Source organism: Diabrotica virgifera, chromosome 3 (genome assembly GCF_917563875.1).
Source record: "Diabrotica virgifera virgifera chromosome 3, PGI_DIABVI_V3a".
NCBI classification, from domain to species: Eukaryota; Metazoa; Arthropoda; class Insecta; order Coleoptera; family Chrysomelidae; genus Diabrotica; species Diabrotica virgifera.
In genome coordinates this window covers 95412676-95430757 of record NC_065445.1, presented here as the reverse complement: position 1 = coordinate 95430757, position 18082 = coordinate 95412676, and the positions used below count along the sequence as shown (strand labels likewise).

General features: G+C 33.6%; 1 protein-coding gene across 1 annotated transcript in view; it reads left to right on the top strand.

Moving 5' to 3' along the window:
- Window positions 1–17434, top strand: part of LOC126881947 (zinc finger protein 888-like) — a 37731-nt gene extending 20297 nt beyond the window's left edge. Inside the window, exons 3-5 of the mRNA XM_050646689.1 lie at window positions 6909–7296; window positions 11091–11331; window positions 16839–17434. Coding sequence (XP_050502646.1) covers window positions 6909–7296; window positions 11091–11331; window positions 16839–17160 — 951 coding nt within the window. The 3' untranslated portion in view covers window positions 17161–17434. The remainder of the gene's footprint in view (window positions 1–6908; window positions 7297–11090; window positions 11332–16838) is intronic.
- Window positions 17435–18082: the final 648 nt, after the last annotated feature.

Genomic DNA, 18082 nt, shown 5'->3' with positions numbered 1-18082 from the left:
AAAATGGTTTTTCTTTCTAAATGTGTATAAATATTCAGTCTTTCTAAATATGAAAAAATAATTTTTCTACGGGTAACGGTTAAAAAGTTATTCTAATTGTTTATAAGCAAATAATCGACATGTTTTTGCAAAATAATTTTACACTGTTTAAAATTACTTTTTGTAATTTTTTTTTAATTAAGTTAATAGTATAAATGTTCTTTCATAAACTGTCCGAAGTATTACGGTAACCTCATAATTTTCTGACTTATAGTGTTGCAAAAACATGAATTTGGGAAAAACAAATTAAATAACTTTTAAACTATTTGACGAATTGCTTTGAAATTTAAAATATAATCTTTTATTTATTTATTTACGGGCAAGCCCAATTCAGAAACTATTGTTACAAAAATAAAATATTACAAAGAGAAAAGCAAAACCATAAACAGTGTCAACACAAAGAACAAATATTATAATATGTATTGGATAGCATAGCTAATAAGTTAAAGGAAAGAAAAAACATTACGATATAAAAAACACACAAAGTTTAAGCTTAAAAAATTGCTGAAAGAAATTATATCACTAACATTGTATGTTCAACAAATGGTTTTTAAATCTATCCAAGGAATTGTAGAATATATTTAAGTCATTTAAGAGAATTCGCAAGTCGTAAGTGTTCGTGGTAAAAAATTGTTGTAAGTATAGTTATATCTATGAAAGCTTATGTGAAAAGTTTGAGTTTGTCTTGTTGACCGAGTAGGTACAAAAATACCTATTTTTGACAGAAGATCGGGACAGCTACTATTACCATTGATAATGTTGAATAAGACTGTCAGATCTTTTCTTTTTCTACGGGTTTCTAATGAAGTAATATTCAATGATAATTCAATATCTGTGTAGCTACGATATATATGTTGTTGTTGTTTAAAAGCTACGTATCTGAGAAAGGTATGCTGAACTCTATCAAGTTTATTTTTATGAACTAGATAATATGGAGACCACACAGAGGAACAAAAATCAAGATGAGATCTAACAAGTGAGCAATATAAAATTTTTATTGAATTTATACCTGTGAAATCCCGAGATGTTATTTTAATGAAACCAAGCATTTTCATAGACTTTTGGGCAACGGTTCTAATGTGGTGTTTAAAGCTGAGTGAAGAGTCTAATATTATGCCTAGGTCTCTGATTTGTGTGCATGATGGCAATGCTTGATCGTTAATAGTATAGTCATGTGTTAGTAAATGGTGATTCCTACAGAAACGCATAATATAACACTTACCAGCATTTAATTCCATGCCATTAAGAGAGCACCACTGGGATAATTTATTAATATCTGATTGTAGTCCAAGAGTATCATCCTGGTAAAGAGACAGTGAGGTCGATTTGAATCTGCTCCGCAATTTAGCTTCAAAATTACTGAGGTATTGCGAACAGATAAATCACCAAAGTCTTACAAAGTGTAAATAAGTGAATTAAGTAGTTTAGAGTGTAAACTAAACAAGAATTTTAAAAGTAAGATCCAACCATTATTAACCTAACCTAGTTTTAATAAAAATATATTTTAAATTACTAACAGTAAAACAATAAGTATCATTAAGTTTTTTGGCACTGATAAGAAGTCACGGTCCACTGGGGCGACTAGCCGTTGCTTCTTTTCGCAGTGTTAATGACTAATAGATAAATTCAAGTTTTTTGTACCTATCGAAAAATACAGAGTCGAAATATTATTGTTGATATAAATAAATAACCGATAATTAAACAATTTTTAAATAATTTTAAAAATAAAATAAAAATTTAAAAATTAAATAATTAATAAATAAAATAACAATAATATTAATACATAGTAATAAGTAAATACAGAATTAGGTCTCTAAATAAAAACACAATGAGTGAGCATCGAAGCGAAACTGGAAGCGAGGTAGAAACAGACGAAGAAACTAAACGGAAGAGAACGGAAGGAAACGATGACAGTTTTGAAAGAAGTAAAAAAGCAAAGAGAACACAACAGAAAAATGAAGCAGACAAAGATACAAATGCAGTCATGATTAGAATGATGAAAGAACTTATGGAGAAAAATGAAGAAATGATGAATGAAATAAAACAGGTCAGGAAGGAACAGCCGAAAACAATAAGCAATTAATGGAAATGATGCAAGAGAATCAGAACTTGAAAAGAGAAGTAAAGCAACTACAGGAAAGAATCGAATACATAGAAAAATACAGTAAGAAGAAAAACCTGATAATATCAGGATTAAAAATGGACACAAACGACGATAGAAACATTAGAGAAGAAATGGAAAATTTCCTAGTCAGAGAACTGCAAGTTAAAGCGAAATTAAGGAACGCCACAAAAATTGGAGAGAATCTCTGTGTTATAGAAACGGAAACAATGACTGAAAAAATGGAGATATTGAAAAACAAGAGAAAGTTAAAAAACCACAACGGACGCATTTACATAAACAGTGACCTAACGATGAAAGAAAAAGAAATACAGAAACAATTAAGCAAGGTGGCGAAAGAAGAAAGAGAAAAAGGAAAAATGGCAAGAATTGGATACAAAAAGTTAATAGTAGACGGTAGAAAATGGAGATGGGATGAAGAGAAGGAGCAGCTATACGAAATAAAAAAAAAGGAGAAGCTGCACCAGGGGGGTCAAAAAAGTAAAAAATAATAATCAACATGAGAAAAATGGTAACGACATGGCTACAATAAGGACGATGAATTCGGAGAAAGGAAAAGAAGATAAGAAAGGAAATAAACAAATTGAAAATGTACTGAAAGTGGGCACATGGAATGTAAGAGGGACATACGATGAAGGAGCATTAAGAAATTTAGATAAAATACGAGAGAAATATAGAATCGAAATAATGGCCTTGCAAGAGACCAAGCAACTAGGAAGTGAGATAGTAAAAGTTGGGAAAAGTACCCTTTTTAAAAGCGGCGGGCCAAATAGATACCTGGGGACTGGTTTTATAGTATCAGACAGAATAAGACGAGTAGTAACTGACTTCCAAGCAATATCAGAAAGACTGTGCTATTTAAGATTTCGCGGGAAGTATAGAAAAATTAGCATAATTAATGCACATGCTCCTACAGAAGAGAAAGACATGGAAACAAAAAAATGAGTTCTATGAACAACTCGGTGAGCTAATTGGGAAAATACCAAAATATGATATAAAAATAATTGTGGGAGATTTGAATGCGAAAGTAGGAAGAGAAGAAATTTATATGAATATAACAGGAGGTAAAAGCCTACATAAAGAAAGTAATGACAATGGCCATCATGAGATCTTATTATTGTAAAGCACTTAAGGTCATCAGCGAAAAGGAGAGCTTTTGTATGGGAAAAACAAGTGGTAATATCATTAATGAATAGATTAAATAGTAGCGGTCCCAGATGTGAACCTTAAGGAACACCTGAAGTTACAGGAAAAATGTTGGAATAACAGTGATTTACTCTAACCATTTGAGTTGTTTTCTAAATAACTACATACCCACCTAAATACCAGACCATCAATACCATAAGAACGTAATTTATGTAATAGAAGGTCATGGTTTACCTTATCAAAGGCTTTAGAGAAGTCAGTGTACACTGAATCAACCTGCAAACCTTCCTCCAGGGCTTCAGATAGGTAGTCAGTATAACTGAATAGACTTAGCTCAGCAGATTTACCGGAAGAAAACCCAAACTGTGAGTTAGTAATAACACTAGAGCAGTCGTAAGTAAGAAATTCAGTATAATGCTTTCAAATACTTTAGGGATAGTGCTTAGAATAGATATGGGGCGATAGTTCTTAATATCAGATTTAACACCTGATTTATAAATAGGAGTTACATCAGATTGTTTCCAGAAGTCGGGGAATTCACTAGAATCGAGAGAGGCATTGAAAATATGATAAAGTGGTCTAGATAGTATAAAGCTGTATTCTTTTAGAATAATAGGAGGAATCCCATCGGGTCCAGGTCCCTTATTAATATTCATTTGTGACAATCTCTCATATATTTTTGATATTTGAATGTGGTAGGAAGATACACTAACGTTGAAGTGGATTTGATTATGGTAATAATTTAGTCTTTGGTTAGTATACACAGATGAAAAATGATTGGCAAATAAATTGGATATATCATTTCCATGAGAGGCAATAGAAACGTTTAGTTTCATTGTGTCAGGTATTATGCTGTTTTCTCTTTTGCTATTAACGAATTTCCAAAATCACTTAACGTTAAGTTTAATGGAGTTTTCAGTTTCATTAATATTATTAGTATAGCAATCCCTTGTTAAAAGTTTACATTGAGCTCTAAGTCGACTAAATTCTACATAGCTTTCTGATGATCTGGTAGCTTTAAACATTTTATGAGCAATTTCTTTGTTATGTAATAATTCTTTAAGATTAGGTGTAAACCAGCAAGGAAATTTTTTAGAGCTTACTTTTTTTAGTGGAACATACAGGTTAATAATATAGTACAGAGAGTCATACAATATAGAAATCATTTCATTGAGTTGTTTATTATGTAAGAGATTGTCCCAGTCAATAGATTCAAAGCTTTGGCGAATGGCTGTGTAATTTGCACTGCGAAAGTCGTAGTAGTATTCCATAACTGATGTTGTGCTTTTTTCAACTGTTGTGAAGTTGTAAAGTGGTTACTAGCGGAGGATGGTGAACATCTTGCTGGATCAGAAAATTGTGTGCTTTGTGTATTATTAGTTCTTGTGGAGATAGAATAAGATCAAGAAGAACCCCTCTGTTGTTGAGCACAGTATTAGATTGGAAAAGATTATGAATGGCACATATATTTGAGACGACTTCAATGGCTTCAGCCTCCGCCAATGGGGAGGTCGGTTGACAGGTTTCTAATGAACAGAAATCTTCTATTTCCCATATAGCAGATGGAATAATATAATCACCAAATGGATAAAATGTAGAATTAGGAAATTGTTCACTTGTGGTTAGTAGTTGTTCAGAATGAATTTCATATTTGTTAATTTCAGACCTGGGTGGAATATACAGCCCCTAAAATGATGTTTTTATTTAACTGAACAAATACTTATTCGACTGCAGAACTAGATTGGATGAGACTTGTTGACAACATCTTGTTAACTGCTATTAGCACGCCACCTCCTCTACTAAAACTACTGGATTCCAGTGAACGATCTCGCCTGTAGACATTAAAATTTGAGAAACCTAGTTCAGCATTATTGATATCAGCCGTTAGATAAGTTTCTGTGAGAATTTTGACATCATAAAAGCAATTTGATACATTTAGACTAAGTTCAGTTAATTTGGTCCGAAATCCTCTGACGTTTTGATAATAAATATTGAGAGCTTGTCTAAGTCAGTGAGCTTTAGCGGTTTTTTTGAACGATCTGGGGAACATTTTTAAATATTTAATTGTTAGGTTCTCCTCACCAGCTTGTTGACGATTCAGCAGCTCTGTTTTCACAGACTCTAAAGCTTTTCTTTGAAGCAGTGTTTGATCCAGCTGAATAAAGATTTTTTTATCTCGACAGATGTTGTGTTTGTTTTTTATTACTGCATGGGCGTCCATTGAGGAAGACATTAAACTCTAAGAGGGCGATGTCCATTCTTATTCCTATTTCCAAAGCGAGAAATTTTGATAATATTTGAGTTTATAAGATTATTTGAAATCGTGTTTAGAATAGATTTAACTTGATTAATATCATCTGTGGCTGTATTTGGTTCTTGAAGATTGAAAATCAGTAGACTGTTTGCCTTTGTTTGACGTTCGGCAATTCGTTTAACACTTCTTCTGCCGAGAAAGGGGTAGCATCTCTATTTTCCTTCAGTTTCTTGATTTCGGATTTTAGTGAGGAAACTTCAGATCTAAGGTTCTCTATTTCTCTGATTAATTTAGGAACACTCTTAAACGATAATCGACAGTCGCTGCAGAAATAGTTGAGGGTTCTTTTCTGTATAATAACGGCACGAAGTTCTGAAGCCGCTAAACCAGTGCAGGTTTCATTAGGGTGCACTGTAATATGACAGCTGCCACACGCTACTAGCTTGTCACCTAATGCATCACCACAATGCGCACAATTATCGCCGGCCATGTTCTAAATTTTACTGGACTATAACGACCGTGTATAAAATATCCGTGATTTTTTCCTGGACTATAAGCAGATAATTGAACTGTTAAATACAGTAACAAAAAGACTGAAGAAAAACTAGTCCTCGTTTATGGTAGTTGAAATATTTGCTATTTATTCTTGAAATACAGATGCAATTTAAACTAAGTTTCATAAATTATTACTTATTGTAGGTACTTATCTGATGTATCAAATTGTAGATAAGAATTAGCTGCTTCTTTTGGTATGCAATTTATTGTAATAGCTTAAATTATTCCACTATAAAAACGTATTTGAAACAGAGCAGCATGTTGACACTACTGATACTATGAGATTCCCAATCTAAGCACAAGAAGTCTCAGCATTCCATGTAATAAGAAGGTTCTAACTTAATTTTTACATAAGTTATGAACATTAATAAAATCTCAAAATGTTTGACTTATTTTGCAATTTTCTAAGCAACAAATAAGGATAGACATATTCAGCGAACTCCATATTGAAGTTTTTTATATGATTTATGAGTTTCTTATTCTCAAATTTGTTTAGAATGCTTCACTTTTTAGAAATAGACGAAAAATGCGAAAATTTACCGTTTTTTCATTTGTTTATAACTATGTATATCATCAAAATCGGCTGCAGGAAACATAAAGGTTATTAATATAGATGTCCGTACCTACTACTCAAAAAATTTGGTTTCGGCCTGGAGGGGATGTGTCACGAGAAAAATATTTCTCTGGACTAAAGGCTTAGAAGATGCAAGTGCCTCTATTCTGCTAGTACTACATCATTTATTACGTTAGTATGTATGTGTAGGATTAACATAATTCATCATCCTGTTATAGGTTGAAAATGATGTGATGCCACCTCTAGCCCAAACCTTTGAAGTTGTATCAGCAGTCCTCATAAACAACAATCCCAAACCAGTACCTGACGCCCAACACGCAACACAGGATGAACCTAATGAGACTATCAGTACCGACGATCTTACTTTTGTAACAGATTCAGATTCATCAGATTCGGACAGAGAAAATTCCAAGTCTGATCTAGAAGATACTTTCAAAATAAAACCTGGTGTCAAATGCACTGAATGCGGAAAGATATTAAGCTCTAAAAGGAATCTAAATCAACATATGACAGTACATACCAAAAAGAAACCGTACAGTTGCAATATTTGTGATAAAAAGTTTACTAGAGCAGAGCATGTATTGATACATAAGAGGATACACACAGGTATTTTTTTTTGTTGGGTGTCAAAAAAACATACAATCTCTAGCGGGATTGTAGTACTTTAATTTATACTTACCCAAGTAGCACAATAAAAACATTTTAGTTTTATTTAAGGTTTATAGAGGTTTTATTGTGGTAAATAAGAAGATAATGGTTTTAAAGTTACCTTATAGATATACTGCCAGAACTTTAAAACTGTTAAGCATTTGTCACTAGTTTTAAAGTATCTAATAAGAGTGTCAAGTAAGACTAATTAATCTTAATAGATAATTTGTCTTATTGTAGTTTTAAAATGGTTTATTATCAGTTCACTTTAAAACTAATCAGTTTTATGAAGAACTTCCGGACTGTTTGGTTTTATTAGATTCTAGTTTGTTACCTTTTAGTTTTATTGCAATTTTAAAGATTCTCCTAATATGACTAATAAAACCTATTATTAAAACTACTTGATCTCAAGATTATTATGTCAGTAAAACATATGCCTTAAAACTATTTTTTCAGTTTTCTTTAAAGCTGCTTTCTTTAAAGCAACTAGTAGGCTATATTAAAACCAAACGCTCTTAACTGAATCAATTTACCAGTGGTATTATTGGCAGCAACATTAAAACTAAACGGTTTTAATTGCAAGGCAACCTTGCTTTTATGTAGGATATATGCTCTTGGAAATGTATAAAATAAAACCATTTGATCATAACAATTCTCTGTCGATAGACCAAATAGTTTTATTTGGATTTCGGCCATATTGCTTTCTGGAGATACTGAAAGCCATGAAAGATTACAATATAAAGCTTACATAAAAATTATAAATAAGCGACATAAGGACATAAATTCGATTTATTTTAACATTCAAACATTAAAATTGTAGATAAAATTATTTTTCTTTCAAATTAATATTTTTCGGATTTAAATTTTTTTTATTATTTTTTAATCGCCAAAAGTCAGAAATTTTATGGCGGGTGAGTTATTTAGACCTATTTTTGTTAACATTAACAATAAAGTTGGGTGCGCAAGTGTTTTTCTACCTTGACAGTCCGAAATAACCAAGTACTTTTTATTCTTTTATGGTTACAAATACGTATCTGCCTATCATAACACATGAAAAATTTGTTGGCCTATATGGAGTATATGGGTAATCATTTAATATGGTAAATTGTCTTTAAAAGTCTCCATTTAAGAAACCTTTGTTAGCTATAAAACTGCCTGCACTTAAACTGTCTTTTAACATGGTTTTAAAAGCACCTTCACAGCAGCTTTATAACCAGTTGCTTAAGAAAACATAGTTTTAAGAAGGTTTTTATTTTTGGTTTTATTGACCTCTTTCAGAGTGTGCCCTTTTATGCTGAAAGCGGTTTTTTTGCAACCTTAAGGTTTACTTAAAAACCAAATGGTTTTAATTTTAGTTTTATTTTACAGTTTTAAAGCATCCTTAAAAGACTTAATAAACCCGTTCGGTGCTACTTGTGTAGTTATTTTTCCAAACAATTTTTTATATTTTTGTTCTTATTTTATTATTTACAGAGTGAGTTTTAAGTATGGAACGCCTCAATTATCTCGGCAATGGCTTGCTCAATTTTTATAACTGAAATCCCATAACAGAATCTACTGTCAGTAAATTAGTAAAAAAGTTTAACGAAACTGGTTCAGTAAAAGATTTATCTGTATCAGGGTGCAGGAAAACTGCATCAACTGCAAACAAATCTTTAGATAATAAAAATAAATAACCATTTTCATCTCGTTGCAACACGAAGCCAAAGCCGTCTTATATTTCAGTTCGTTTAGAGAGCGCAACAAGCACCCTTACCGAACGGTTTCAAAACTATTTAGTTTTTCATCAGAGAATGCATGTGTTGCTATCTCTAGAGACGTTTTTGGCTTCGTGTTTCAACGAGATGAAAATGATTATTCATTTTTATTTCTATTAGTATTACTCCTATCTGAGTAGGGTTCCATTTTCGTTGGAATTTTTCCGCGCTGGAAAGATGGGAAGTGAATTGCAAATTATAGAATTCCCTTATCTTCCTAGCACCAGCATCCGCTTGGCTTGCATTTTTAAAGTCACGGAGGTGTAGCCATAAAATGGTCCCAATAAAGTTTTTAATTGAATATTATTTTATATTTTATTAGGTTGAAAACTTTGACTTAAATCTTTAGATATTTGTGTGCTGTTAGAAAACGATCCACACTTAGCTACTAGACAAATATAGACACAATTTTACGGTAAAATAAATTCCATCCATACAAAATAAAATTAGTTCAAAAGTTGTTAGATGATGATTGCGATAGACGTGAAGAGTTTGCAGGCATAATAATGCAAAATTATTACAATCAAAATAATCCAATTTTTTTAAGTGATGTTATCTTTTGCGATGAGGCCACTTTTTTAATTAATAGAAACGGAAATCGTAGATTGTCACATAACAACCCTTGTTGAATGCGTGAATGCCACACACAGTATCCAGAAAAACTTGATGTAGGAGCTGGAAAAATAGGCGACAAAATAATTGGTCCCTTTTTCATTGAGGAAAACTTAAACAATCTGGCGTATTTAGATTTATTGGAAAACAGTATTATACCTGAGTTGGCTCGGTTATTTCCAAATTGTAGTAAGTATTTTGAATTACATTTTAATGCAGAAATTTCATTATTCGAAACTTTTAGATAATAACAATATCCCAAACGACAATATTTGGCTGCAACAAGATTGTGCTCCACCTCACTATGCGTATGTGGTGAGGCAATAAATAAATAATGTGTTCCCCAGAAGATGGATTAGAAGGTGTGGCTTGATCTAATGGCTCCCGTGATCACCTGACATGAATCCTTTAGACCAGGGGTTCTCAATATGTGGTACATGTACCATTGGTGGTACATATTATGTGCGGTGGTACACAAAACGCAAAAACACTGCCAAAATCCAGCATATTTGTAGTTAATCAGATTACCTACATTCATAGGTATTTCAGTTAAGTGGTACCAAAAATAATTATAAGAATTTTGTGGTACATGACCCAAAAACATTGAAAACCACTGCTTTAGACTATTTCCTGTGGGGTAACTTGAAAAACATAATTTATAAAACAAATCCTGCCATTATTCAGGAACTAAAAGATAGTATTATCACAGTGGTAAGAAGAATTGAGCAGTCAGGGATGTTGCAAAATGTATTGTAAACTTTTTAAAATCGCATGGCTTGCTGTATTGAAGTAAGCGGACAACATCTTGAGAATTTGTACTAATCGCCTTTACTGGTTTTTTAAAATCCCTACTTTTTCTACTGCTTCCTAATTGTTCGACTGTAGGTTTTGTGCGCTATGATTTGGATAGATCTTTTACTGCACTAGTTTCGTTAAACTTTTTACTAATTTATTGACAGTAGACCCTGTTATATTATTAGGATATAAATTATTGAAGATTGTCCAAATAAATTAAAAGAGTTTTTTCATCTAAATGTATATTATTGTAAGAAGAAGATAATGTAAATGTAGTAATAATGTCGAAATTGTGGCAGTTAGGTATAGGTCACGTATGATATACAAATAATGAGTATTTCTTAACGACTTTAAAAAGGCAAAAAATATACAGGGTGTTCCATTTGAAATAAGAAAGTTCATTAGATTTTCAGAAAAACTGAAGATTTGACAACAATGTATTTATCACCATAATATGGGCCGCATCATAAGACCCTTACTCACCAAGATCTATGAAGATCGTACAAGCCTTTTCCGAGATAATTGAGGCGTTCGATACATTAAACTCACTCTGTATTATGTTTTATATAACACTGTTACTAATTTTAGGAGAGCGTCCACACAAGTGCCTCATCTGTAAGAAGACATTTATCCAGTATGCTACATTGAAAGCCCATTTAGGAACCCACAGTAACGAAAAGCCACACATGTGCACAGTCTGTGGTAAATCTTTTAAACAATCAGCATCCTTATCAACACATAGTAGAATACATACGGGAGAAATTCCATATGTGTGTGAGCTGTGTGGAAAAGGATTCAGAACTGCAGGAACACTGAGCATACACATGAGGTAGGAGTTGATTATATAAGTCAAACATCAGTCAACATTTTTTATTAAAAAACTCATACAGAAGTAAAGACTTCAAGTTGTATATTGGTATAAAATCGTTTATTAAAAAACTTCATAAAATGTCATTCAAATGGATTGCAAAACGTTTTCGTTCTAATTCAGAACATCTTCAGTGCATTTTGCTGAGTTATTGGAACTAGCACACTATTTAAAGTGGTAACCTCATAATATATGGTATACATAGTATAGTTTAAGAAAATATGGTGACTACAAGTCGATGTTAGTAGATTTACATGCTCAAAGGGCAACATGTTTCCCTTCTCAAAAATACTAGGTTCTTGCCAGTTCAATGCGGTCTGTGTGCTGTGGTCTCGTCTAAATAGTGTGCTAGTTCCAATTACTCAGCAAAATGCACTGAAGATGTTCTGAATTAGAACGAAAACGTTTTGCAATCCATTTGGATGACATTTTATGAAGTTTTTTAATAAACGATTTTATACCAATATACAACTTGAAGTTTTTACTTCTGTATGAGTTTTTTAAACTTTGGTATACAGCCAACTACTGGGATTTTCCCATTGATTTTATTTTTTTATTAATATTTATTATCACAGGTCAACAAAATAAAAAAATGGTGCTAGAGAATTAGTATTTTCCCTCTTCATCCGTATAATTTCTTGGCGTGGTTCTGCTGGGTTCCCTGGGCACTATTTTCTTTGTACACGTTTTTATTTTCTAGTTTTAATCATTTTTTTGTGTGAGAGTGGGAATCTTCTATAGACCGTACCAGGTGAATCGTACCTGGCGTGTGTTGGATTCAGAGTAAACGGAGTACATTCGAGCGCAGTTCCCCCTCTGGGGGCTTGTCTCGGAATGCATCCGCGTTGCAATGCCTACCAACTAAACCCACTCTCGGCTTACGCGCGTGGCACGTCTTTCCAGACCGTTCTCTCGCGCGCGCAGCCTCCTTTTCTCTACTCTTTTCTCTCTGTTGCTTATATTTACCCCTATTGTTCCTCGCTTTCTATAATCTTTCTTTGAATGATTTTTGTCACAGCCTCTAGCATTTCTTTAAACTTCCTTTCCCCCTTTGTCACTATGGTCATAAAATTGTTTGCTCCTAAGTTGCCTACTTTTGCATATAGCTCCGCTCTTTCGTCATTAAACTTTCTGTTCACACAGTCTTCTGCGGTGTCGCTTACTTCACAATCCACACAACTACCATCTATTGCCTTGTCTATCCTCTCAAGGTATGCTCTAAATGATCCGTGTCCCGTAAGCAATTGCGTGAAGAAGTAGTTCGTACTTTTATATTTGCATTTCACCCACTCCTCCGGGTCTAGGACGTTTCATCGCCGCCTGTTCATCGCCGCCGTTTCGATGCCGCCAGTTCATCGCCGGCCGATTCATCGCCGGCCGATTCATCGCCGGCCGATTCATCGCCGGCCGGTTCATCGCCAGTCAGTTAATCGTTAACTGATATATTTCCGAATTTTCTACCAATTTTCGACAGTTACATTTATTATTTATTTTTAGTATTAATTAGGAATTCTAGGAAATGCGAGATATGACCATTCCCGTTGCCATACTTAATATTGTAATAGACTTTTAAACTTTTATAATATAAAATTTAATTTAACAATACAAATTTAATATTATTTAGTATCAAATTTAGGGGAAGTAAAAATAGAACAGTCAATTAATATAATAATATTTTTTATCTTTTTATTTGTCATAAGTTTTGAACTGAATTTAACTGAATTATCGTGTCGTGTCATCTCCCATAATACAAAATCAACTGACTAACTGGCGATGAAACGGACGGCGATGAAATGGACTGGCGATGAACCGGTGGCATCGAAACGGCGGCGATGAACCGGCGGCGATGAAACGTCCCATTCCGCACTCCTCCACGACAGGGATCAGAGTCCTTGTCCCTGCAGTGCTCCGCTTGCTTTCCCACTCTTCCTGCCAGTTTGTGACGGTTACTCTCCTTTCTCCTGTCTTCTCCTGGTTATGCTTGCCCTATGTTTTGGCTCTCTCTTTTACCTGCAGATGTATTGGTGGTACCCCAGCTATAACTTGTAGGGTTACCGTCGTTTGCATACGCACACGACCCTTAATAGGGCTTTTCTTTGGCCTTTCTCTAAAATGTTTTTGTACTTTTTTTGTTTATTACTTGATGTTACACCTGTGCCGCATATAGAATTGTGGAGTGTACCACTTCCATTAGGATCCTTCTTTTTCCCGTACCTGGGCTTCCGGCATGATTATTGCCAATGCTGTTGCTCTCTGTTCTGCCTTGTGTGCAGCATATTTGACATGTTCGCCAAATATCTGCTTACTGTCCAGCATTACTCCTAAGTATCTAACCTTTTTGGCCGGCGCGGTGTTATTCTTTCTCCCTCAGCGGTGAAGGAGATGTGCTCTCTGTCTCTAGGTCCTTTTAAAATCAAGGCTTCCATTTTGTACGTAGTGAGTTTCAACTTTCGATCGTTCAGCCACGTTTTCACCCTTTCCTGTACAGCATTCTCCGTGTTCACTATGAGCCTGTTTTCGTTGTGCTCTACTAGAACGACCATTTCATCCTCGTAAGCTTTAGCCTGCGTCCCCTCTACTAGATCTTCTAGTATGTCATTGTAGAGGATATTCCAGAGCAGCGGACCTAGGACCGAGCCCTGTGGCACCCATGCCGATGTCTGCATAACATCTCCCCTCGCTATGTTAATATGTTTACTTGAGAAGTATTTCTTCACTATATTTTGTAGGTATAGGTATATTTCCAATTTCTATAATATTCCAGTTATTACTCCCCAGTTTGCGTAGTGGAAGGCATTTTTATGTCCAGAAAGAAGGCCACCAACCACCTGCTCCTACATGTTGCAGATAATTGCGGGATTCGACTGACTGCATCTATTGCGGATTTCCCTTTCCTGAACCCATATTGGCGTTCAGACAAGCCCCCTTTTTCTATTTCTTTTTCTAATCACGTCTTTATAAGTACCTATCTCATAGACTTTGTCCATTGTGTTTTCCATGCCTCTGGGAATTTTTGCTTTCTGAGGAGTTCATTTATGATTTATTTCACCCACGGTGCTTTTTCCTCTATGATTATCTTAACAATTTCTGGTAGAACTGTGTCGGGTCCAGGTGCCTTCCCATCCTTGAGTGCTTTCCCTCCTCCATCAGTCCCTCCATAGAGAAGCCTGCTGCCGGCGTTTCCACATGCAAAGGTGTGAATTTCTTAATCTCTCTCTGTGGGAATAGCACTTCTGCTAACTCTCTTCTCCGGCTTTCTTCGATTTTAAGGATACTACTTCCTTTGAGATTTTTTGGCACTATCTTGTATACATCACCCCAGATGTCATTCTCAAGGTTATCGCACATTTTTTTCCAACACCTTTTCTTTTCATTGTTAATTTCCTTTGACCTTCCGTGACTAACATTGGGTCTGGGAGACCGACCAGTTAGGGTTTTTACGATTATACCAAATCGTTCGTTATGAATATTCGCCGCCATCAGTAGCTGCCTGATTTAGTTGCCTGTTTTTAGTGTTGAAGTTTGAGTCTTCATTGTCAACTAATTATGCAATTATCGGCAAATCTTGTCTCAGACCCATGATCTACTCGATTAAAAAAATATTTAGATTAACGAAAGACCGTGCAAACAAGTGCTGATAATTTAGTAACCCAATTGCAATGGAAATGTTGAGGTTGTTTTTGACAAATCAGATGTTATGTGATTGTTTTATTTTCTTTGGTACTTTGCTAATATTAAAGAGGTTTAATAATTTAAAAATAGGTATCATTTATGTTTCATTTTACTCCTTCAGGGAGTAAACACAATCCTACGCTTGAAAGTGTGACAATGGAAACATTTTTTTTTATGTTGGTCTCTGAGACCCGATGTTAGCTTTAATGTTCAGAAGACCTATGTTAGTTGCGGAAGGTTAAGAGTTCTTTCTTTAAAGTTTTTAATCGCTCTATCTCTTCCTCCACCAGTTGGTTTTTCTTTTTGTCTCTAGTGACTTTTCTTCTTAGTTCGATGTATCCCCTCTATGTTGTCTGTCCACCAATATGGGCGGCTGCTTCTAGTTTTAACCTAGCTTCGTTTCTTTCATTGCACACTTTTTTACATTCTTCATTTTACCAGTTCTGTATTTGAGTTTTTCAGTTTTCCCCAAATACTTCTTCGACATCCGTTCAGGGTTTTCTTACATTTTCCAGCTCTCGCCTAAACCATCTACTTTTTCTTGCTTTTTAAAATTTGTCATTATTTTTTCCCAAAAATTCTTTTATTTCTTTATCCTCTTTTTTAAGGGGATGCTTACGTATTTTCGGCTGCAATGCTATTCAAATGGGGATTCATTTTTTTCGAATCCTGAGAAAATTAATAAGTGTTTTTGAAAAATTTAAACGCAGAATGAAAGATTACGTTATTAGCGAGGGTCGAAAGTCCCTGAGAACTTCTATAATGTTTATTTTAATAAGTTACAGGGGTGAAAAACTAAGAGAAAATTTAGTGTGATTTTTAATTTCAAATATCTCATTCAAAATAAACTTTTTATTTATTATAAGGGACTTTCGGCCCTCGGTAATAATTTAGTCTTTCATTCTGCGTTTAAATTTTTCAAAAATATTTATTGGTTTTTTCAGGATTTGAAAAAAAAATGAACACAATGTCCGTGGTAATATTTTCCAAATCTATCTTTGTCTTACAACGCACTCAGTCGAATAGAATATTGTCAGCATATTGTCAGTCAGACAGTGACAATTTTAAATATTTGACATGGCATCGGGAATATTTTGAGTTGTTGATTAAATAATATTGATATATAGTGTATTTGACAAATAATTGATTTAAGACGTGAACTTAATAAAAAGTTATTTATTGTGTATTATTTGTGGAAGATCCAAGCAGAGAATACATCAGGATAATATATTCTGTGATCCAAGTATTTTGTTGTTAAAGATGTTCAAAATTGTAAGCGTTCCATAGTAACAATATATTATTAAAAAATCACTTTAACACTTTTCCTCTTTTCTCGATTGAGTATTAGTTTTCGTTGTACATATAAATTATTACAATCATTGAACACATAGTTAGTGAAAAAATTATCACATTTATTAACTGAATTAATAATTTGCAATTATACAAATAACAGTTATCCAAGAACATTCAAATGCCATCTCTTTAAGTTAATGATGACGTTTTCAAGTAGAATGATATTCTAGTAATGTTTACATATTCATACCAGTGTGAATTTTACTACACGTAATTTGCCCTGTAAAGACAGAAAAGTAGGGATAGCCGTAAAATATTTGCGAATTAGGTACCGATGGCCGTTATGTTTATGGCCGATGTTATATCGTTTTTTTTTTTTCGTTTTCACTATTTTCATATTTTATTGAATTGCAAGTTACAAACTTTAATATAAAATATTAAATACAAAAATACAATATCTTTTAGGGTGTACCTGTCTGAATAAAGCTTTATTTTATGTTCAGGTTCCACAGCAAGGAACGACCTTTCATCTGCATTCAATGCGACAAAACATTCGTGACCAGTTCTCATCTACGAGTTCACCACAAATCCCATACTGGAGAAAAACCACACAAGTGCATCATTTGTTACAAAGCATTTGCGAGGAGTGAGCATTTGAAGTCTCATTTGGTAATTCATAGCGGTAGGAAACCGTATCAATGCAAGCTGTGTCCAAAAAAGTATACTCAAAGTAGTCACCTGAGAAGGCACGCCAAAGCCGTACATGAGAGCAAAGGTACCATAGAAGGATCCAAGGGGGACACGGGGATATTCGTTTATGATTGATAGATTTTCTGATAGAAATTGATAAGATTAAAATAGTATGTATTTTATATTAACTTTAAAATAAATAGGGTTTTCGTTTCTTCGAAGTTCTCGAGTACTGAGGTCTCGATTCTTGAAAATATTGGATTCTGTCCATTGTTAATCACAACCAACTCGATATTTAAAAGTAATAAAGAGAGTATTTATTATGTGTTATAGTGTAAATTGTAAATATGTATTTAGAAATATATTATATATAAATATTTATCTAATAAATGGGACATAATTGTGCAAATATTTACTTACCTAGGTAGTCTTGACCTCTTTCACATTTAGAAGTACCCAGTGCCAGATTTAGGGTACTTGCGGCCCTAGGCCAAATTACCCCGAGCGGCCCCCGATAACTTCGCGATTAGGTAATTAAAGCATAAAGCACATTTTATATTAATACATAATATTTATTTTAAGTTTACTTTTTAAAATTGGTACAACATACAAAGCATAACATAAATGAATAGAAATGCCAGTATGCCAATACCAATAATCTATTTGAATACGGTACATAAATAGGTTGAAATGTTGTATTCACTAATTAAATAATAATCTTGGTTTGCAAATTTGGCTAAATCCTCAAAACAGCTCTAACAACAATTTCTATATTTATAGAAAATATCTATATAATTCAAAAAGTTAGTTAATAGCAGTTATTTGTAAAATTATTAATATGGCTAAAATTAATATATCATAAATTAGCATTGCAGTTAATTCTTAAAATTAAATATTTGTTTCGTTCGGGGGGAAAAGTACAGGTGACAACAAAAGACTAAAAAAGCTGAGTTGAAAAAACATTATAAAAGAACAAGCAATATAATATGAACTGTAATAGTAATAGGCTACGGTGCTGAAAAATATTAAGAATACAACAAATAAACTTCTGGATCGT